The sequence below is a fragment of the Macrobrachium rosenbergii genome, chromosome 43 (assembly GCF_040412425.1).
Source record: "Macrobrachium rosenbergii isolate ZJJX-2024 chromosome 43, ASM4041242v1, whole genome shotgun sequence".
Taxonomy (NCBI): Eukaryota; Metazoa; Arthropoda; class Malacostraca; order Decapoda; family Palaemonidae; genus Macrobrachium; species Macrobrachium rosenbergii.
Window position 1 is genome coordinate 49017393 of NC_089783.1, and position 24283 is coordinate 49041675.

Below are 24283 nucleotides of genomic sequence, written 5' to 3' on the forward strand. Positions count from 1 at the left end.
CCACCATCACAGATGACCATCCAACTCTATAAGCATTTGGCCTTGGAAGAAGTCTGGAGAACCCTCCTATCCCAACACTGTTTTAGATGAAATTGGAATGGGTCTCATCCTTAACTTGGCTCCAAGTGCCAGCTTCTTTAGGGAAGCCATGTAACCTAAGAGAGCCACTTGTCAGGCAAGGGAGTGAAGGACAGAAATTCTTCCAAAATTGACATGTTGTCTACTTGCTTTTCTGCATAAAAACACTAAATTCTTGGTATCCAGAATCATCCTTAGATATGTAATACTTTGAACCAGAGTCAGGGATGACTCCTGAAAGTTTATCATTATTTATCAAACCCAGTAGAAAATGTCTTGCTCTCAGGAAACCTTCTAAACAATATGTGAGAACTAGCCAGTCATCTAGGTAGAGAAACATACAATGCCCAGAAGGTATGACCATTTCCAAAACTGGGACAGGACTTGAGTGAAAACCTGAGGAGAAGGACTGAGAATGAAGCACATTGTCCGAAACTGAATAAACTTTCTTTGGAAGAAAGTGTAGGACTGGCCTACAGTGAGTGAAATGGTGAATCCAACTCTTTCAGCAGAGCTCAGTCTTGCCCAATAATACCACTCACACCAAAATGATAATGTACATAATGAATTCTTTAAGATACAGAATGGAAAAGAACATGCGAAACACCAGAACATGCAAATGTGATGTAACAACTACTTTTCTGGAATTTAAAGTTGCAAACTTTCACTCTATGAGAAATAATATGGCTTTATCCCTACTAACAAAAAACACACTTTTTAAAAAATAACAAAAACTAAATAGAAAATGAGAAATCTGTTTGCTACACAACTATTCATTCTATGCCTGTTTACACTTACCTTGGGAGACTCATAAGGAGATCATGAAGTCCATCATTACTATTGGAATTGAATTCTAGTGGAAAAGCATCCACCATGTACACTGCTTCCTTCAATGTTCTTATTCCTAAAGTCTCCAGCCTGGGCCATGCAAAAAGAATGTAATTTATAGGAAAAACAGAAAAATTACAAGAGACAAACAGGAAGATAAAAGTAATACTTGTGACATATGCATTCAGAAAGAGGATATTCTTTATGGATTTATTGGATACATTCTGTCATGCAGTATTATGCTCCTTTATCTGACACAAGTTCAACTGTCAACCATCAGCTTCTAGGATGTTTCAGGGATCGGGCCCTCTGATAAGTGGTGAAATCCAATATGTAATGAAGACCCAACAGAATGGCCTGCACATAAACATCCATATCCAACAGCTAACACACATAGCCTCTACAATTATTTCAAATTAATTTCTAGCCTTATCTACCCTGTATTTTACACTTACCACTATTTATAAAATAGTAACATAAAAAAACCATAATAATGAGGTGGCGGAGGGGTCCTAAACACATAAGCTTGTAAGATACATAACATACATAACCCATTCATACACTACATAAAAGTACCATATACTGTATATATCTTTTACACTTCAATCTTTTTGTTTTATCATAAATTTTTAAAAGCAGAAGTCAAAGGGACAGACAACATAATGACTGTTTGTAGTCAAAACCCAAGGAACAAAATAAAGGAAAAGGCAGAAAGAACTGTGCCTCTCGAAGGTAAAAAATGTGAGACGCTTAGCAGTAAAAGGAAAACAATCTAATATCCCTTAAGAAAATGTGATTAACATAGGACAATTATGTTTATCAATAAACATGGTGCATTCCATATTTACCTCAAGTTTCAACCAGTGATATAATATTATGACAGGCAAAGCTCAAGTAGCTTAAGAGCTTTGTACGGTGCAAATCATTTGCAAATGTTTGTATGCCATACCAAATAAATGATGATACTGTATTACTTTAATATATCTTTAATTGTTTTATGCACACGTAATGATTTGGTCGAATTGTTTATTATATTTTTAATGTGGAGATACCAAAATATGAATACAAAATGGTAGCTACTTGCTCTGTATGAAATCAGCAGGCAAATGTATACAGATATATATCAATACAAAATGGTCGCTACTTGCTCTGTATGAAATCAGCAAAAATGTATACAGGCAAAGTGCATGAGTGCTTCATCATTATTATTAATGAACCTGTGTGTACTGTTGCATATGTTACTGTATTCAATAGGCTGCAAGAACCCCAGCAAAAATTGTTAATATTGGTACCTATATGGAAAAGGAAAGGTCTTACATGTAAAAAAAAAAAAAAAAAAATGCTAAAACAGGAAATCTCAGAACATTTCAGCACTCCTCTTCTTACAATGGTAAGCTTCAAAACATATTGCACATATTTTGTATTCCACCTACTTTATAATAGATATTCTGTTTCATAATATTCCTTATTTGAGAAAGCTGTGAAAAATCCATGATCCACATATAAAGACTATGAAATAAGGAGGCAATACAAAGAATAATGGTGTCTGAAAAAACTGATACGATATCATTCAAAAGTTTTAACCTAATACTAGTCATATATTGTATTTTCATAACACTGTATTCCCACATCTAACATGTTTTTGTATACAATAAATGTTGCAATACATATATTTTCAATTTTAATTGAAACGGGCAACGTAAAGCTTAAGGCAGAGAAAGTCAAGGAATCACAGGATTAAAAGGATGTTAATTTTTTTAATTTTACATCATTAATCTGACATCCATAATGTTTTCTCTCTCCTGTCACCATGAGAACCTAAGATCATACACACATGGTATTATATCAAAGTCAGAACCAAACATGAGAGACAGGAGCAAAATATCAATTTTAAGAGCCTTTCTGACCAACTAATGAGACAGACATGGCCTAAGTCTGGAATCTGGAAAATAGTTGGGGTTTCCTAGTCAGCTCGAATGACTGATTGACGACACAGCCTGGAAGTAACCAAATGAGAAGCTCGGCATGGCCAGAAATCCAGGAAGGGAAAATGCTTGGATTCTGTGCTTAAAACACAACAGATAACAGAAGCAGACACAGAAGGGAGCTCATGTCTTGAACAAGGCCATGGCCCTATCTCTGACGAAGACAAAAAGTAGATAAGGTGGACAGAATTCAAAGCTCACATCAAAGGCCATAATATCACAGGTTGTCTTAGTCAAAGAAACCTGGTGTGGTATGATATTAACAGCAAATCTGAGAATTTATATACCAACTATAAATAGTAGTCAGGATGATGCTACTGACAAGGCCCATGATGACAACTTGGACAAAATCTGGACTGTCTCTATCACTTGAAAAGTCAGTTTACTAACAGAAACCACTTACCAAACACCTGGGAACTTTTGTACTGAGGGTCCGAGTCTCAGGTGGAATGAGCTATATTCAGTTGCTGCAATAGCAGGAAGAGCCAATATACTGCATTGAAGAGTGTCCACACTAATGGCAAGAGCTGTTACAACCTGGGCCATGCTACAACATCCACATACTCTCACACCTTCATGACTGGATTTATCTATGCCAGAACCACAGACAGTGGCTGTGTGTTATAACAAGGACTGTGCTGTTAACAACAGTGAGAGAAAGCTAACCCACTGGAGACCAGGCACTTCTGGGACTGTAACACCAGGCCAGACCTCATCTTCCCTTGGTTTTCATGCAAGAAAAGCTGTTGCAAAATTTTCTCTTAATATGTTGCTTATTTCTTGTTACCATTTTTCAATATAGCATGTTTTAGTGGTATGACAAATGTCCATTTATTTTCCTGAATTTTAGCCTACTTTTTGCATTAGAGTATTGCTGAAGGAGCCTGATACAAACTGTTTCCATGGCATTACAGTATTCTTCATTGTATAAATTCTTATCTAAACTCTGCAGGGTTTGTTTTACTATAGCCTATTGGTTCTAGTGTACCTATTTCCATTAATACTATGATCATTTTAAACAATTTTCTTGTAAAGGTTGTAATTCATCAATTTTCTTGAACCTTTTGTTTCGACTGTCTGATCTTACAACTGAAGTTTTTGTTTGATGAATTCTAGAGGAGTATCTGACCAGCAAGATACTTCATGTTTGTTAGGATGCAAATGGAATAGAGTTTGCATTAATTTGCAGCCATTTTGACAAAATTCTTTAACAAAATCATTTAGTTTCAGTGTGATCTCCTACATATTCAAATGAAGGGCTCTGTCTTTTGTGTAATTGCTACAATTCCAGGCCAGCCTTATAAATACTGTAAAGAGGAATATGTTTAAAGGAATTACTCTGTCTAGGAGAAATTAAAATACAAAAATAATCACTAGTTAATAAGTTGTCGCATGTTTCATTCAAATCTATTTTCTGCGTTGGATGAGCAGTGGGACATCCACTGATACAAAAATCACACAAACTCTGGATGAGTATGTAACTGTTTTGACATCATTTAGACAGCACAAATTATTTGAATTCATAATCTGTTCTACTACATTTCTTGCAAGATCCAGTGATATACAACTGTAATCCAAAATGGTGTTAAATGCATTAAAATTGCAAACAATCAAAATGGGTTCTGGGAGAGTACTTATTTATTGTAAATCATTTAAATCATAATTTTTATTTGGATGATTATACACTGCTTTGCGTACATACTGTGAACATAATACTAATGGGTTATAATCTTTGTCAGACCTTTGAGAGATGCTGTATTTCTCCAGGGTGTCACCTGGTCTAAATTCCATTTACATTTTATTTGATTACATAATTACTTAATGTCTTACCTAAGAATGGTGAAACTTTCATGGCTTACAAAAGTTGATGTTTTACTAATTATAATATTTTAACTGGAGTTGAGTTACTGATGTTCTTTAGAAATTTAATATTCTTGGGTTTCAGCATTTCATTATTAGTTTCATTCATTAGGTCGTTCCTTTGAATTTTTTCTAAAAATTTATCTACATTTTTTATATTAAATGGTTGACACATATGTATCCTTTTCACAGTTTTTATGTGACTTGTTTCTTTATTTCTATATATTTTATAAAATTTCTTGCTGTATTCATTAGGCTGTGTTTAATTACCTTTTTGTTTTTACCGAGGGATTCAGTATTGAAGGATTTTTAGTTGTGTTGTATACAGTGTACACACACTTTACTTGCATGGAGATTCTGACCACAACTGATGCAAGTTGGTTCATCAGAGTTCCACTTTGCTGTGTAACCATTTGATCCACAGTGAACACATTTGGAGTTGCTATGGCCTTTTCTGAATTGCCCATATTTACTGTAATTTTTTCATTGTAAGGGTTTATGAATGTATGGTCTTACTTCTCCATTTTGACCAAAAATTTTATTTTTAACAGAAAATCTTGACATTAAAATTTTTCTGGGCTACTTTTGAAGAGGTTCTCTATATATTTCCAGCTTAAGAACATTATAACTTCACAAACCTGCACATTGTTTGTCCTTTTTTTAAGTCAAATAAAATATGTTTTTCAACTGGTTCATCTTAATTATTGGGTAATATGATTGGTCTCTGTACACTATTCACTATGACTGGTCTTTCCACACTAATCACTGTGTCATGTTTCGTAGCTTCAATTTTGAGTTACCTATAAAATGTATTGCAACATACCTCTCTCAAGTGATTTTTGGTAGCTGCTTCAACCAAATATTTTTTGTTTTGCCTTAAATTCATTTCAGCTGTTGAATATCTATTTAAGTAGTTTTCAAGTCTTAGTTAAAATATTTTATTTTCAAGAACCCTGACCAATTCTAGTTCCCAACAGAGAATCAAAATGAGTCAAGGTTCAATCCTCCCTGAATTAAGCTTTTATGTTTTTTATTACCTCGAACGGTTTTCTTGTTATTGTTATTTCTTTATTTTCTATCTGACTAGAAAAATCCAAAAGGAGACCAAAGACTTGCCAGAGGCCAAAAGGTTAAGCATTTACATTCATTAGGTACATAATTAATTCAAGATGGGTTCCCTCCATTCAGAAGGGGTCCTAGGAGAGAAGAATTACTGCTACCTTTAAAAAAGGCAGCTGCTCAAGGAGACCCACCAGAATGTACACCTTCCCCTCGGTACCTAAAGAATGGAGTCAGCACTGAGGACAAGATTTGTCCAGAAAGTTTCCCCTCACTAGGCCACGTCAGATACTCCAGTTATGCGAGAAACGTGACTTTCCATCCACCTCCAACCTCCATCAAAGTTGCATGAGCATTATTTTACATATATAATTAAAATAATTTTTGTATGCCTCATAAAATCTGTTTTGACATAAGGATACACAAATCAAATTGTTATTAAGAGGAAAAAATGCCCTGACTATAATTGTTGGATAAGCAGCTGAGGTGGAAGGCTTCCAGGGCTTTGATGTCTAACATCATCCAAGCATTCTTAGTTACCATCCTATAAGCCTCCCAATAACGGCAATAAGTCAAGGATCCTGGGGTTAAGAATTTGAAATAGATAATTCATAGTCCGGTAACATTTACTGTACCATCAAGAAAACACAGTCAAGGAACAGCCAGAGGGATTAACAGTACTTAAAGGTCGAAAAACTATCTAAGACCAGTTCTGCTGCCTCTATCACTGAAGCAGGCACCAAAAAGAACTCCATGCTCTACCATTTTCGTAATTATTCTTCTTCAGGCCACTTTCTGCATGAAAGGACAACACTGCCAGTCCACACCAGGAGGAATAAGGTACACTAGAAAGAAGTCCTCTGGGAATGAAAATTTTGAGAATAAGTATGATCCTTTCCTGCAATTTCAGAATTTATTGGCTTGTTCTTGCAAATAATCTGGGTCTTTTAGAACAGGAATCAAGCCTATGTTTTAGAGTGTTTTCAACAAGAAGTGACATTAGGATGATGAACATTGTTAACTCTGATGAAAGATATGAAATGCTCCAGCAGGAAAAGTATTTCCTAGCACCCTTAGCATGAAAGATCCTGCCCAGTTCCAGTTCAGTCAGCTCTCAGGGTTTATCTCCACTTTGCTTGGCTCTGCACTGTAAAGTGAACTTCAACAGAACATTCTTCTGCTGTTCCTATTAAGCTAGCCATGGTATTTTCAGGTTATCTGGGAAGGTCTGTCTTGGATTCAGAATAACTTTTCATAATTATCATTATAACAAACAGGACTACAGTGATAATATAGATTACAGAAATTAGGCCCAAACAGGACTACAGTGATAATATAGATTACAGAAATTAGGCCAATGTCCAAATACTGGGACCTATGAGGTCATTTAACGTTGAAACGGAAATTGATGGTAAAAAGGTTAGAAAGGTATAACAGGAGAAAAACCTTACAGCTGGGGTGGCACAATGAATTAATTGTTAGGAGAGGGTGGAAAGTAAGATGTAAGAAAAGAGAATATGAATGGAGGCACAGTAAAAGGAATGAAAGGAGTTGCAGCTAGGAGCCAAAGTGATGCTGCAAAGAACCTTAAGAAATGCCTGCAGTGCACCGCATGAGGTGCACTGACGGCACTACTCCCTTACGGGGAGGACTAAAATGATGAAGCACTGCATCTGCCTACCCTCAAGCAAACTAGTTATTGCCCGATACCTAATCTGGTTATGGGTAGACAATTTCATTACTTCATCGTTTTAATCTTCCTCTTTGCATCATGAAGACATTTCCCAAAACATGGTCATTCAAAATTTATTCTCCTTTGTTACAATAAGCTCATTCTGAGATTTTTGTCAGCAGGTCAAATCCTATCGAATGTGTGATTTAAGTGAATATAAATAATAAGCCTGTTACGACAAAAATGAGTTTTTATATAAATCATATAAATTTTTATATAAAAACTTGCTACTTATATATGTCCTGCCTCCCAAACTCATTAAGTCATCACCACTTTAGCCTATGCTACTCAAAAACCAAGGCTCTTTCTTGACTGGAAACTAAGGATCCACAGTGTACATATGAGTGCTGCCATCCAGCCAGCTGATGATCATTTTCTTTTAATCTGGGAGTACAGGGTAGAAGATTCATGAAGATCAAAATTGTGGGTTCATGTGAAAAATGGACCTGTATTGAAAGAAAATTTTTTTTCTTCTTTTACAAGTTTTGGGAGTATATTACTTTCAAAGATTATTGCAACTTTAAATACAACCATAGTACAGCAAACAGAATGTATCCATTATATAAATAACCATAACACAAAAGGAGTTATAATTTCAAAAGATAGAAAAATACTAAAATATTCATTTGGAAAAAAGCTCACACTAGGAGAAAAGATCTGGTTACACCTTAATCGATTCTTGACCTTATGAAAATTGTTTAGTATCTTTTACAAGGAAACATTCTACAAATAAAAAAATCTCACTGACTAGAACAAAATGCAAAGAAATTATATGTTATTTCCACAGAATCACATAATTCATGTATTACTGTACCAATACTAATTGCATTTCCCCACACAAATAAACAAAAATATTTTCAACACAAGGGGATTCCTGTTTATTGCATCAGACACATGATAAGTGTAGCTGGCCCGCTCTAAATCTTATCTACTCTCACTGACACTAAATAGCATATTCAAATTTAAACCTCACATTTTGTAATCTACACAACCTATTTCCAACAACTTGCTTTATAACAAAAGTTTTTTTCACACAAACCCATCAATCACATACATATATGCCTGATATTCACGTCCAATATGTTCCTAGGTTTACCAATCTTTTGTTTATCTGACGGGAGGTAGCCTCACTGTACACTTGCCACTGGGATTCTCATATATGTCTAGTCACCTCTCTCATTTTTCATTTAAACTATATAAGAGACAGCAAAATTCATTGAACTGGGAGGGTAACCTCCTAAATGAAAGATTGTTTTGAAATAAAAACTTTTTCCATCTTAAAAAATCCTAGTTTCATCACAATTCCACCCATCACCTATACTGTATGCCTAAATCACTCTTCAATTGGGAGGCCAAGATGCTTGATGCGCCAGTGTGTGTGTGTGTGTGTAATCCAACAGGATCTAGGAGCACACTTGAGGAAAGGCATGAGCCTGTAACCATAGATCTGGTAGCTCATAAGTTTCTTCCTAGTACTGTATGGTTAAAATCCATGATACATAAAGCAAGGTGCTTGTGTAAGGGCAAATAACCCATGAAGTCTCTCTCTCTTGAAAGTGCCATGAATGAAAGATGATGAGTTGTGGGTAAGCAGATAATAATCTGCCAAACAACTTCTTTCCCCAAGCATAAAACAAGGCCAGATGTGGCAACTGGTCCCAAAGAATGCAAATCCAACCATTTATGAGAAATGTCTCAAAAAGTTGTGTATGCAGACTGAAACCAAAAAGTAATTTTACTCAAAATAAAAAAAAAAAAATCCAAATTATGCTTAAAGCAACAGAAATAGAGGGGTGTCATTTCCTGGGTTTGCACTGATACCTATTCTTTTTCACCGTGTATTATTGTAAGCTCTCAGAATCACTTTCATTAGACAATATAGGCCCATACTCTTAGTAACCTTCTCCTTTCTTTGTCTGTGGAAGTGGCACCTCTGAAAATTTTAGATCTCTGAACACCATCAATGGAAATTGCAAGAGGTCCTTTATATTACTTACGATGAAAAACAAAGAAGACATGGTGAAGGTTGCCGAGTCACAATCCTGTCATTTGGTTCTTCACTAAGCTGAGTGCAAACAACATCCCCAATGAAAAACAATCTCCAGAATGCATGAATTTTTTAGAGAGTGTGTATCTAACTGCCACGTCTCCAGAAAATGCCTCTGGAAAGACTATCTTCAGTATAACAACAAGCAAAAAAAAAGAAAAAAATTAAATAAAAAATAAAACTTTCTGATGAAGCTCACATGCATGTTTCATAAAGATTGTTAAGGAACTAGAGAGGTGACAAAAGGAAGGTTTCAGAAACCTATAAAATCCACTTAGAGCACCGAAAAGTTGGGTTTAACGGCACCATGAGGCAAGCACCATAAGTCCAGAACGATGTAACCCGAGCCTGAAGTAACCTAGGGACTGCCTTATATATAATACATATACTGTACAGTATATATGTTCGGGTTTCACAAAATGTACTACAATGATAAACACCCTCTGCACTCTTCTTAACCAGACCTAACTGATTTTGTTTGCAACACTTAGTAGGCTGCTGCCGCAAACAGTGTGTTGTTTTCTAGCATCAGGTTTGATTTTACTCGGTTTGATAGGAGTTAATTTTATCTTGGCTGCAACTAAAATGTGGAATAGTTTGCAGAGTGCAGTTGTTGAATCTTCTGATCTCCAAATAACTGAGTGAGGAGCAAATTCATTCTTGCTCTCTGCTGATGTCTCCTGAATTTCACGTTGTATCAGTTTTATTTTCTACTCTCACATATTCATTTATTTATCACCTTTTCCTATAACTTGTCTCTTGCTGCAGGCTGATTTTCCTTTGGAGCCCTCATGGGTTTATAGTCTACTGACTCTGTCCACAAGGGTTTTCAACTGCAGATTTAAAAAAGAAAGGTACATATGTATGTATGTATGTATGTATGTATGTATGTATACAGCTAAGGGCACAGGAAAAATAAGAGAAAAAAGTAACAATTGCTTTCGTGTTATATCCAACACAATTTCGAGGCAGGCCTATATATGTATGTACATACAAACATTACCGTCCAGGTCCAAACACCTTCAGGCATTTCAACATTGGATCCTGGCTTCAAAACTGAACTCCCATCTTGGCAAAAAAGAAAGGAGTTAGAGACGTCCAACAGATTAAGAGAAGAAAAGCATATTTTTCAAATAGGAGCAAAATGATTTAAAAGTGCAACAGGGGAAAACCCCACAACTGAACTAATTATTATCAGGGGGGTTGGACAACATTTTCAAGGAAAGCTAAAAAAAATTTGGAATATGAGGAATAAGAAAATGGCTCTCAGTTGAGCAACAAGCAAGAATACAAGGCCATTTGAGACTGCTTCATGAAATGATAAAATTTCTGCAATTAATCCTGAAGCTCCCCCGCTCACCCGACAGGGGTATCAGTATTTGAGGACTAGTAACCACTTGAAATGTTCAGCCCAGAGAAGTGTTTAGACTGACAAACAACATACAGACAATAACAGTTTACAAATCCATGATGGGACCCAACTTTACACTGACAAGTATAATAGTGGAAGCATTGAAACCTCTGTAAATTTTGTCTGATGAATTAAAAGAGTTAAACAATGTTTTTCTTAAATATAAACAAACAAATGTCTTTACTATCAACAATATCCAGCCATTAACATCATTTGTTTCTGATGTCATCCTACCATCACCTTCATTTGCTCCGCTTTCTCTGCCTTTGAAAGCAATGATCCTGATCATTCTGGCTTTTTGTCACAATATAAACAGCTCAACTCTCCTCAGAATAGCTTGACAATCTTAGGGCCATCATCATCAAGTAAATGGAAGTAATTAGCAAGAATGAGAACACTCCCCAGGACTAACAAATTAACAACTCATCAGCTAGTTAGCAACATTAATAACTTATGACACCTTAACCAGAAACAGTACCAAACGAGAAAATCATCTGAAATTCTCTGTTAAACTCCAAACACACTGACTGGAATACATGAAGAGCTAAATTCTATGGATGGATAAAAGGGTAATCAAAAGGGTAATCACTCAAAGAATAGCTGCCACTTACAAAGCTGACAATGCATGAAAACTATGAAAGACTGATCAATACCAGTTCAAAGAAGAATGCACTCTGTTTTCACTGAGTAACTAACAATACTCCAAGTGAAAATGGGCTTAAACCGAAATTAGATACGATGACTTTTAAGAATCATGGAAAATGATTAGTAGTAAGTGGTGGAATACTGATCTTGCTGCAAAATAAACACCTGGGAAACTGTAAGGCTGGTGAATAATATATAGCTTAGGATCCGGATGGCACATGCACAACAAATCTACCTTCCATTGTCTGTCAGACAAAAGGCTGATGAGCTTGGGAACATTTGGGACATGAATACTAAGCACTTATAATATTGATGGGGTTGAAATCAAACATATAATAGTTGAGTTACACTGCTAAAAACTCATATTTCCAAACTGAATATACAAAAGATTACAGTATTTGGAAGAATTTAATGTTTTTGTGAAAAAACTGCTAAAGTTTTTGAGACTGTACATACCAAACACTAATATCTCAACATAATGTAAAAACTGCATTTGTATTCCACATTTTATGTCATCACATTTCAGATACAGAAAAGCTAAGAGCCTAAAAAGTAACACAGATTTAGAAACCTGACAAAAACATGCACATTAAAACACAGAAACACATAAGTTAAATTAAGGGCATTCATAGTTTAGAAACAAAAACAAATTACATAATTACAAAACACATGCTCCAAAGGTTTTAGATTAATAACTATTACAATGACCTAAGAATTTATCTACATCAGAAATTCAAAGATAATTCACAAACTGTAAAGTTTGAAGGATCTATCAAAATCTGAAAAGTGACAAAAAAATAAAGTCACTAAATGTACTTCCTCCTATTAGTCCATCAGTAGATTAGTAAATATCTCATTTAATCTATCTTTTGCCAGCAGGTCACTAACTTCTAAATCCAAATACTATATCGTGCAATATAGAAATCTAATCGGCCTATAAATTCTTTAGCCTCCCATACTGCATTTCAACTACTGTATTCAAAATTGATGGACACAAAAATAAATTATACTGTAATACATAAAAAGTAAAATGTCATAAAATTTTCAAAAATTGACAAAATTATTAAGAATTACAGCATGGTGCATATGTCAATTAAACTTAGCTCTATGGAATCTAGCAATAGTTAGTTACTGAAACCATAAAACTAAAAAGTAATACTGTATACATAAACCTACCATTTCTAAGATGCCTTCTGCCTTTGTAGCTTTTTACAAAATAATTCATACCAACCTCAGAAAATTTTGGCAATTCACTAACTAATCATCAGTTTTTTAACTGTAAAAATTTACAACCTGCTACATAGTTCTAATGCATGAACATACGTCCATCCTGAATTGCAACTACAAATGTACACATTACTAGGGCAAACTGCTATCGTACTTTTTAAACGCAAAAATATGAAAAGTTAATCAATAATACTGAGTTTCACTTCCCACCTTGGTAAACCAGATTCAGCTCCATGTTTCTTTAAAAAATGATGTAGTATAATTCGCTGCTTAAGATCAAAAACTGCTACTGTTGTACGTTCTTGGTCTGATAGAGGTAGGCCACGAAGAGGTCCCATTTCCACAACATCAACAAGTCTCCAAATTCCTGATAAGGTTTTGTTCATTTTAAAGAAAGGAGAATGTTTGGGTTTAGTAAAATGTTTCATCTATTTTTTAAACAAAATTATTTCCTTATCTAATATCAATTATTCCAACAACAAACCTTGGGTACTTAAATTTTAACCTAAAGTATTTCATGGATGTAAAATCAAGCGGAGATCCAAGGTCACAACCAGGTAACAGTCTCATTCTTCATTTGTCTGAGCAACAGCTCCCTGTGCTTTTGATATACTCCCTAAATAACTCCTCTGCTTTAACTTGCCATTTTTCTGCATATCATACATGTAATCATGATATACAGCCATGCTTTTATTTTTAAGGAAGAGCAACTAGAGCAATTACACTTCAAGCATAGTATTAGGTTTGCCGTTTATACTCTTCATATATTATTGTACGTTCTCTACTTTTTGGTGTTGGTAAGAGCAAGCACTCTACGTTGTACTTTTTTTGTTCGTGTTACAAGATCTACAGTGTTAAACAGAATTGCATAATTGCAACTATAATATATTACATCACTGTATTTCAAATTTCATTTTAAGGATAGCAAGGTTGCAAATTCTCCTGTTGTTTCTCATATCTCTCATGCACCGGCTCAGGATGAGATTGATCTGCAGCAGAACCCTGATGCAAGCACCAATACTGACCAAGGATGACCTTCTTCACATACTCAACAGAACAATTACAGCTTTTAAACCACAAATGACCATCCACTCCTTTGGAGATCAGTGAGAATTTGGAACTGGCTGCCACAAAACTTTTACCTGACAAGTAATTCACACATAGCATAATGTCTGAACTGCCTTTTCCAATTCTTATAATGTTTATTTTAAGAATGTTTACATTTTTGTCCTGTTTGCTTTTTTAGTAAAGTTCATATTTTCATTGTAAAGCTCAGGGGTTGGCAACCTTTTGGAGACAGCGGGCCAGACAGCTACGCCCTGCCTCGGAGGAGGTCCATGATATCAAATGTACGACAGTATATGGATTACTTAACACTTTAAACTAGGTAACAACTGTTAGATAATTAGTGTCCAGGTGTTAAGTTGGTGAGGTGGACTGAAATCCCTTGTGGGCTTTAGGTTACCAACCAGTTATAGCTGAAGAAGAATGTTGAAAAACAAGTGAAAGCTCCTGCTGTTGTAGTCACAAATATACAATTGTATATGCAACTGAGGATCTTTTAACCATATTAAGTACTGTAATTGGTATTTTCTTAACAGTTACAGCATTTTCTGTGTATTACACACAACTGTGCAAGATGCACCCTTATCATAAAAGGATATTTTGAAGAAAAAATATGATAAAAAAAAAATTGTGTTGGTAGTGACCAAAAAATTGTTCAGTTGCCTATTCCAATCTTCCTGGCATAATCAATGATATACATATAGTTTCATCTAATGTTCTCATAATCCCTTTCTTCTCCTTGTACCATGGGTTTAAATTCTGAGGAAATTCTAGGGTAAGAATGTCCTGGGACTAAATAAACAATTTAACTTTGTTCTTGTTTCAGTCCCTCAACTCCAAATACTTCAATAGTTACAAGAATCACCATTAGGGTATAGCAACATTGCTACACTCATTTGTCATTCATTATTACCACATTATTCTACAATAATAAAACATGAAAAAACATTTTCATGGTCAATTATCCCCCAGCAATTAGCTAAAAGTGCACTCACCATAAAGTACAAACAACCAATCCTCGACATTCATAAATACCAGTTCTATGTTACTTCTTAAGTCAAGTTACTGTATTTCTGATGTTGACAAGTTCACATCATCATTAACTAAACAGATCTCAACAGACTGTTGTGGGGAGTTGATGTTATGGGTATGCAGGCTCCTCTTACTCTGAGTACTTATGGAAAAGAGTGTTTGATGTAAAGTGGAAAATGGAAAAAGTAGCGTATAGTGCAACACGGTACAGTGTAGCCGTGTTCATTAATCTTTAGTGATTACTATGATCTTTATGTCTCATTATTCTATTGTTACATGTACACAGCAATCATTACTTTTATAGTAAAATACATACATACAATTACTACTATAGTTTACAGTTCTCATGGACTGCTAATTTGGTGATACTCCTGACTGAGAATATGTAACCTGGTTACAGTATCTAGAGGTAGTGATCCAGTGCAATATTCACTGCACTTGATCACCTCTAGACTGTAAATATTTCAGTAAATACAGTATTTACTGAAGTAGTCGTAAATATTTCAGTAAATACAGTATTTACCGAAGTAGTCACTGGACTTATCTTTTAATACGCTGCTATATTGTTCATCTGTGGATTCTATAAATTATTTGACTGTCAAATATGTTAGTGGAAAGTAAGCTAAATAAACTACAGTACAATGTTAGGCTATGGTTTTGGGGTAGTCTAGCATATGACTAGCATTAGAATATGACTATTACTTATCCAAACAATTCAAAAACTTCTGTGCTACTTGTCATGGAAAGAATGTAGCATAGTGGTTTGGTCAATTAATTCTTTGTCTCTTGGTAACTAATTATAATACTAATTCAATATTTGGTGTTCTACCTTTCACCTGACATAATAGCTTTGGTTAATAAAATAGGTTGTGATTTGCATGAACAGGCAATTCTCACAATTTCATAATCTTAAATCATCTTTTATTTTCATGACCTCAAGTAACATATTTCTACTCTGAAACCTCTTAGGAGCAAAATCTGAACAATAATTTATCTTCATAACAAAAAAAAAAAGAGAAGGTTTAAATACATACCAGCCTTAATAAATAGCTCTGCATGTTTTTCGAGTGAATTTTCTTGTAACCAAGCAGCAAGTTCTGGCTGAAGTCGAGACAAGGGTCCTCTGAATGCAGGCAACAAAATTTGTGTGAGAACTGCAAATGCAGTTACTACTACAAAACATACATTTGTTATCTCGACCATGTTGCTGAAAGAAAGATGAATAAAAACAATATCAACTACAAAGGCAATATTCAAGGGGAAAAGTGTCGCTTAAAACTAAACAAACATAGTTAAGGAAGTAAAATGGGTTGAAGTCTATTTCACCCACCCATGACATTTAGGAGATTAGGATACTTTAACTAAAACCTCTCTTTCTTCTACTCACTGAAAGTCATTTTCCTAAATTTTTAAAACTAGGAAGTTGGCAGATTCAACATTAGCATGGAAAATACAGTCATTATTCACCATGGTGTTAATAAAACAATAGAAATATTGTCTGCTGGAGTAAAACTTGGTTGAAAATTAGACCTATATATCTTGCCATACACCATATCTTACACATTTGACAAAGAAAACAGCTAATCTAGTCTATTTTATCTAATTAAAGCAGCTTTCTTCAAAGGAGTAGAGTTGTGTGGCTTGATCACAGGTGCACTACCTTTTTACTGCTTAAAAGTACTAAAATATCTCTGCCAAGTACACAGAAGCTTGTCAAAATATCACTAACTGACAACTGACATACAGTAGTATTAAAAAGAGCATTATGCACCAGACCGAAGAAAAGTTTCCAAGTATAGCTAAAATATTTCTATAGGTGAAAAATAATGAATTGCCCAACATCAAATGGCCAACTGATATAGGACAAGATAATACTGCATGAGAGGCAAAAAAATGAAGTTTGGGATGGTCAAGATCACTGATATGATAAGAAGTTGAGACCGAAATTTTATGGGGATATGGTAAGGGTGAGCAAGTGAAGAGGCCTTTGAGACTGAAGGGGCATGGGAAGGCCACTGGGAAAGAACTCGAAGGCAGAAGGAAGGGAGAAAAATAGACACCTCATTTCCTTAAGCAATAGCCCATAGGCTAACAGCTGGAGCAACCAAAGAATCAGTGTCGAATCAGTGTCAAAGCAGTGGCCAAAGGTAAAGGACTCTAGGAACTCTTGGCCAAAGCCAAAACACACCCAAAAGAGAATTCCTGGTTTGCTTTAAGGCTGACTGGAAAAATTCCAGCAACCACCCAGAACATGACGAACAGACTCATATGTTTATTGCAGGGGCACAAACAACAGGAAAAAATAGGTTGTACACTAACATCATCGTGGTTGTTGAATGAGAAGTGCAGAAACTCCCCTACTCTCTGAACAACCATCTTTTAAAGAGTTCAAAGACTGATAAGCAAAATGAAGGTAACAAGGACAAAGACAGTACCACTACTCTCCTCTGGAGAAGTTCACGTGTTCAAACCACCATTACAGAAAAGAGTAACTTCTGCAACTCTCATAATTAAAAGTTATTTATCTAACATACAAACCTAAAGTCTCACTTTACAGACAAATGTTAATACGTATTTTTAGAAAAATTGTATACCACAGTGACTGTTATAGTATGACCCTGAAGGCTTCATATCAGTCTATCTTGTACAACAGTACAAGATAAACTTATGCGAAGTCTTCAGGATCATTCAAACACTCAGATCATTGTTGTATTACACCTGACCTTCTTATAAGCTTCAACAAACAAGCCAGCTGTTGCAGAGGGATATTCCTATCATATACGTATACAAGGGTTTGCATTCTCTTAGGAACAAATTCAGTATCAAAACAAATTTAATGGCATTTTACTAGGAGTCTCGGCAATTCAGCTTATCAAAATGTTTTCATAAAGCTCACCCTTCCAATCATTACACTAAAGAAATCCTAGAAGTGTAATCAAAACTTAATTTGACAGTATCTTACTAAAGCATTCCCTGGTAAATATTACAGCAATATGAAACTGAGAGTACTGTACTTTTATTCCAAACTTACCATGGGAGGTTAAGCAGCACTATCACGATATATATACAGTATATATATAGGGTACAATATTTATTTGAGCAGCTCCTTAAATTCTCTCAATCACAGAAGATTTCTATTTATCACATAGACCTAGCTGTGTCTCACCAACACTAAAGCACAGCTGCATAATGGAAGACGAGCAATAACTGCACTTTGGTATGTCTCCATTTTAGATTCAGGCTGAAATATACAAAAAAAAAGTAAAATATTAGAAACATCTCTCTAGTTAGGTTATGAAATACATGCTGAAACTAAATTTTAAAAATCTTAAAAGAAAAGTTAAAACTTCTAGATACACCAGCCATTATTTCCTTTAACAACAAAGAATTAAAAATTCTATATAATTTTTGTTAAGCACATAAAATCTTTTAATTTCAGCAATACTTAACAATGGAAGAAAAGGCTCTTGCAAACAATTCCTGAAAAATGAGCAATCAGAGTCTACACTTAGGCTAGGTAAGAGCTTTCACCGCTAAGCTAATTTCCATCTCACTGGCTTTTTCTATATTTAATTACCACTGCAGTGAGCACAAAGCAATGGGCATGTTAAAATACCCACTGAAGGAGATATGCAAAGGGATTGTATTTAAGGAGTATAATGATCAATTTAAATTTCATAAGACCTCACAACAATCAAACCTCTCACTTTACATGGGTCAAATTAATACAGTAATGTAATGTACTTGCAGTACGAAGTATGTAATGCCAGTGGCAATGACAGTGGCTCTTTTAGTCACTCAGCTGATCAACTCAGAGATCTGTCTCTTCATTATCTAATGATGAGTCAATTCTAATGACACAATCTGCACAAACCATCAAAGCAAACCTATTACAGTACCAACTTTAAAAACTGCATACTGTACTGATGATGATAATGATTACCTGGCACAGAAGAATAACATACTGTACAGTAATACAGTGCTGTACCAGCACAAAATAAATGCATACATGTACTGATGAAAACTATGATCAACTGGCACAGAAGAATAACATACTGTCCAGCAATCCAATACTAAACCAACAGAGAGGAAAAAAATGCATAATAATGATAAAAAAATGCATACTAATGATAACAATGATAACCTGGCAGAAAGGAATAACATACTGTACAGTAGTCCAACATTAAACCAACAGAGATGATAAAAATGCATACTAATGATAACAATGATAACCTAGCACAGGACAACAACATACTGTCCAGCAATCCAATACTAAACCAACAGAGATAACAAAAAATTGCATACTAATGATAACAATGATAGCCTGGCAGAAAGGAATAACAGTGTACAGTAATCCAACACTATGGCAACACTAAAAAAAATGCTCACTGATGATAACAATCAAATGCCATTGAAGGATAACATACAGTATAATAATACAATAATCTAACACTACACGTATAAAAAAAATGCTTACTGATGATAATCTAACACTGTACGTATAAAAAAAATGCTTACTGATGATAACCTGTCACAGAAAAATAACTTACTGCACGGTAATCCACCACCATACCAACTCATAAAAAAAAAGGCATACAGTACAGATGAAAACAATGACCAGCTGGCACAGAATACCATACTGTACAGTAATCCAATTCCATCTCTGAAGTGGTGAAAAATAAGTTTTTCAAGAGATTGAAATGTATTCACTACTTGTTCATTTCAAATACACACTGCTTTCCTTACTGATAGCACTAAGAATCACATTAAAAATCAAACCAAGTCTCTAATTTACCACATATTTTTCAAAACTAGTAGGTCATGAAGGACTATTACACACACTTCACTAAAAACTGATAATAAACACAGTCTTACAACATTTCCACTCACAAAACAGCTGATAATTAATACCAACTTAAAACATTTGCACTTACAAAACAGCTAAAGTAAACTATACTGTATGACTACATTCCCTGTATATGGCAGTCAGACAATAACCTGCCTTACCTAGCAAAAACAGAACCTTGGTTCTTATATTTAGATCCTCCTCTATGTGCCAAACACTGATCTTCCCACTAGCTCAGCCTTAATTAAGAGAGACTTGCTACAAACCTGAACACATCACCATATGAATATGGTGACTGGCTCAACCTTTCATATAAAAAGTCACCTTCAAAGTAGCAAGCTTATAACCCCTTCCCAGAGCAATTATGTCACTCAGGCATATTGATTTTTAGGCATTTATTTCCCTTTGATAGATTAAAAGACATCATAAAATTATAGTTATTTTTTGTTTTCCTGATCTTTTTTATATTAAAATGTACTCTTGAATATGTTCTTCTGGATTAAAATGAGTTAAAGAGTTCTGCAAAGCTATTCAGTGGTGAAAGATGTAAAAGAAATGCAAGAAGTTCATTACTATTGTTACTAAAATGTTCACTTTACATTTCACAAAATATTATATCAAATAATTAAAGAGCTAATGCAGCAATATGCTGCAACATAAATGGTTCATTACTGCTGAACATACAGTCAGATTAAAACTAAAAAGACATGTCTGCATATACACCAGACATCTGGCCTTCCTCTGTTTCTTCCCAAACCTCTCCCACTATGAGGGAGGCCAGCCAGCACACTCCTTGCTGGTAGTCATGGCTAGTGGACTTGCCCAAGCAAAACTAACAAAACCAATAGGGATTAGCAGAAATAAAGGAAATAATGCTGCTACACATCACCTCAGCTGTTCACATACAATTGTAAAAACAAATGGACACCAATAATATCAAAAGAAGAGCTTCAACTTTCAAATCTACATCTACACTTTAAGGCAGGCAAAGAAAATAGTGTTGGCTTATGGCAGTGAGCACAGCAAGTCATCCACACAGAAGATGAGCTGAAGATAAAGTGCTGTGTTGCTGACAGGTGACGAGCATTAGCCCATAACTCACCTATATAACAAATTTACCACCTCATTACCAAGCTTAGGTGACAGTTTCCAGATGGTGCTGAGAATGCTCCAATATAAAAGACAATGATCTATCCCCTTGTACAAACAAATAACCTTTTATAGAAGTTACAAGCCTTGGTGGATTGAAGGCTTTGTCATTTTAAAATTTTAAAATATTTAAGAGAATTTACAAAGCATCACAGACTGGTCATTATCAGCATTAATCACAAATGTAAATTTGGGGACTCAAAATATATCACAATGTACCTCATCAGGTAGGCTACGTGAGGGTTTGATGGTTTAGAGGATGCATCAAAGAAATGTATTTTGTACACTTGACAGACGAACCTATGAATGCTTTAACAGCCTTCTTAGGCCATTTATAAACATATTTCTAAAAGAGATAAGGTACTGTTAAAAGCTGGGGCAAGAGTGGTCCAGAAAAATGCAAATATCCACCACACTAGGTGGGTAATTTTATATGAAGGCTTTGGATTACCACAGTCACACTAAAGCGTAGCACCAGAATGGCATGTGATATATCTGTATTTATTTTCCTTTCAATCTCAGCCAATGCAACAAATTTTATTCTAAGGCAAAATCACCACAAATACATATTAATAAAGTTTACAGTTTTCAATAATCTTCACAACAAACCAGATCATGTCAAGATTAGCGAACCCAACATCTCAATGTCAAAAACAGCGAACCCAATGACCCCATGTAAAGAATGACTAACCCTTTCCGGTCCGAACTCCAATTCCATGAGGGCTAGTACTAAAGATAGCGAAACAGTTACACCATGTTTAGCACTAGCCCCTGGGGGGTTAAATGTATTTTTCCTTGTTTAGTACTAGCCCCTGGGGGATCAAATGTCTGGTACCAAGTGTTCATGTCTAGATCAGCAAACCCAATTATTCCCATGTAACGAATAAAGAACCCAATAATCTTCTTGTGAAGAATAGCGAACCCTGCTGTGAGTCGGTTCGCTAATCTTGACACGATCCAACAAACATCGTTTCCATTAAGCCTACGACACGACACTAACCTGCAGGGGATGGGCGCTAGCCCGGTAAAGACAAGGACGCAGCATGCTAGGTCTGGTTAGGTTAGGTTAGGCCAGTAAGGATCCCTTTAACTACGAATAGGATACAAATATTACCTAAAGCGCCTAGTACTAGCCTAAGCCTAGTTTCTTCTTATTGGCCTAACTTGTGATATTCACCAAAACTGCTAAATCTATGCTTCCCTTTGTTATCAAAGACTGTTGCAGTTGCTGAATTGTCTTTATTTGTGTACTGTCTGAGGTTTTAAATGAAAGTAGCTATGAAGCAATATGTGTAAGAGTATGATTAAATCATTAAAAATCATAAATCCATTAATAAGCATCTGCGATAAAGTCATCGCCGAGAAAAATTATTTCAATCGGTGAGAGTGAGAAAGAAAGCATATATTGAAATATTGTACGCAATTAGACATTAAACCATTTTATACCCTGAACCTTATCACATTTTTATATACACAAAACTTTTTTACCTTAAGTTTCTTTACCTAACTTAGATTAGTGGGTCATGGATAACAAAAATTATTTCTTCCCAAACAATATTGGTAAAAAATCTACAGATGCCAAGACAAGCTGTCAAGAATAATAGAATAAAACTATTCAATTTTCTTTTGGCGAGAAATGTACCCAAGCCTAAATTGTCATTCATTAACCAATTAACCTCAGCCTACCTACTTAGGCCTACATTCTACTTGACTTCTAAGAGAGCAGGATATCTAATCCTACTTATACATAAGTCTACATTATACTTGACTCCTAAGGGAGCAGGATATCAAATCCTAATTATATATAATCCGTTTTAAATGTAAAAATTCGTATATCTCGTTTGCTGTGCATAGGCCCACACTAAACTAGGCCTAGGACAGGTTACCTTCGGCCTAGTGTCAAAGGTCAACCTCATTACAATTTAGAACACACTAAACACGGCCCAACATTTTTACGAAGAATATAATATTATATCTTCGATATGATCCAAATTACCTGGAGAAAAGGTGGCGAAAGGGCATTAAGGAAAACTGACAATCGATGTTTAACCTGGACTTCGGATCGAGCCTGACTGACTGACACTAGTAAACAAATGGCACTATTATAGACTGACTGACCGACTGACTGACTGTCGGTCTCGGTCCTGTGGTCTTGGGTCAATTATGCCTTGAATAGCCATTTAAGGTGCACATTACATCACCCGGTTACATGATGGCCTCAACAGCAGATAAAATCCAACTATTTATTTTAAATCTATCTCTCGCTTGTATGATGAGGTAATTAACGAGATGTGACAACTTCGTTAGTTTTCTTTGCCATCGAGAGCGACAGCACGCATAAGGGAATTGAGAATGAGACCTTGAAAGTAAATAGTTATTTATAGTCAACCAGTCATATTTGGCAAATTATAGCAGACACTATCCGGCAGAGAGAGAGAGAGAGAGAGAGAGAGAGAGAGAGGAGGAACGTTGGGTGCAAGGTGCACGCACCTATTAATCATCGGTAGTCCATAGAAGCAAACGCCGGCATTAACGGATACCCTTCATTGAAGAAATTCCCGTGGCGAGCATGATGAGTTGTCCCGCCGTCTGAAGCCTTGACACCAAATGAAATGTTTTAAACATGCAAGGCATGTGACGAGTTTGCCATAACGTGGCATTTGAGTGCGCGCGCGCAAATCTGAAAATAAATCCGGGGCCGGGGAGAACATCGCCAGTAATGAGTTAATAACAACAACCATGTGGACAATCGGGTGCATGAGTAAACACTACTTACCAGGCGGCTTTAAATCACAATAATTAAACTTTCCAAATGGAACTGATATATATACAGTAATCAAAAGCAAACATACGCACTTGTTAACGCCTGATTACGTGTGAAAAATAAAAAAAATTCCACATTCACTGTCGTAACTTTGCTATATAGCCTATGGTTAAGAAATGGGCAACAGCCAAAAGTTTCCGTAAACACTGTACAGTATGCAGTCACCGTTGTCAGGCCGATGATCAGTGGTATTACGTACGTTATGACTATCTCCAAATTCTTATTTGTTGCCTGATAACAACGCTGCATGAAGAGAATACTCTGAAATGTAATATACATTTACAAACATAAATACACAAACACACACACACACATATATATATATATATTATATAGTATATATATATATATATATATATATATATATATATATATATATATATATATATATATATATATAATATAATAAATGAAATATTATATATAATACAAACACACACACGTATATATATATATATATATATATATATATATATATATATATATACTGTATAT

The 24283-nt window shown here is 35.2% G+C and overlaps 1 protein-coding gene across 2 annotated transcripts in view; it reads right to left on the reverse strand.

The window, feature by feature from the left end:
* Positions 1-23645, reverse strand: part of LOC136828875 (apoptosis-resistant E3 ubiquitin protein ligase 1) — a 292288-nt gene extending 268643 nt beyond the window's left edge. Inside the window, exons 1-5 of one of the 2 annotated variants that reach the window (XM_067087161.1) lie at positions 23455-23645; positions 18001-18210; positions 16004-16176; positions 13083-13239; positions 877-996 (exon numbers count right to left, since the gene is read on the reverse strand). In XM_067087161.1, the coding sequence (XP_066943262.1) occupies positions 877-996; positions 13083-13239; positions 16004-16172 (446 nt within the window). In that variant the 5' untranslated portion in view covers positions 16173-16176; positions 18001-18210; positions 23455-23645. Of the gene's footprint in view, positions 1-876; positions 997-13082; positions 13240-16003; positions 16177-18000; positions 18211-22960; positions 23101-23454 lie in introns of those variants that run through there. The other variant, XM_067087160.1, reaches the window with a different exon arrangement.
* Positions 23646-24283: the final 638 nt, after the last annotated feature.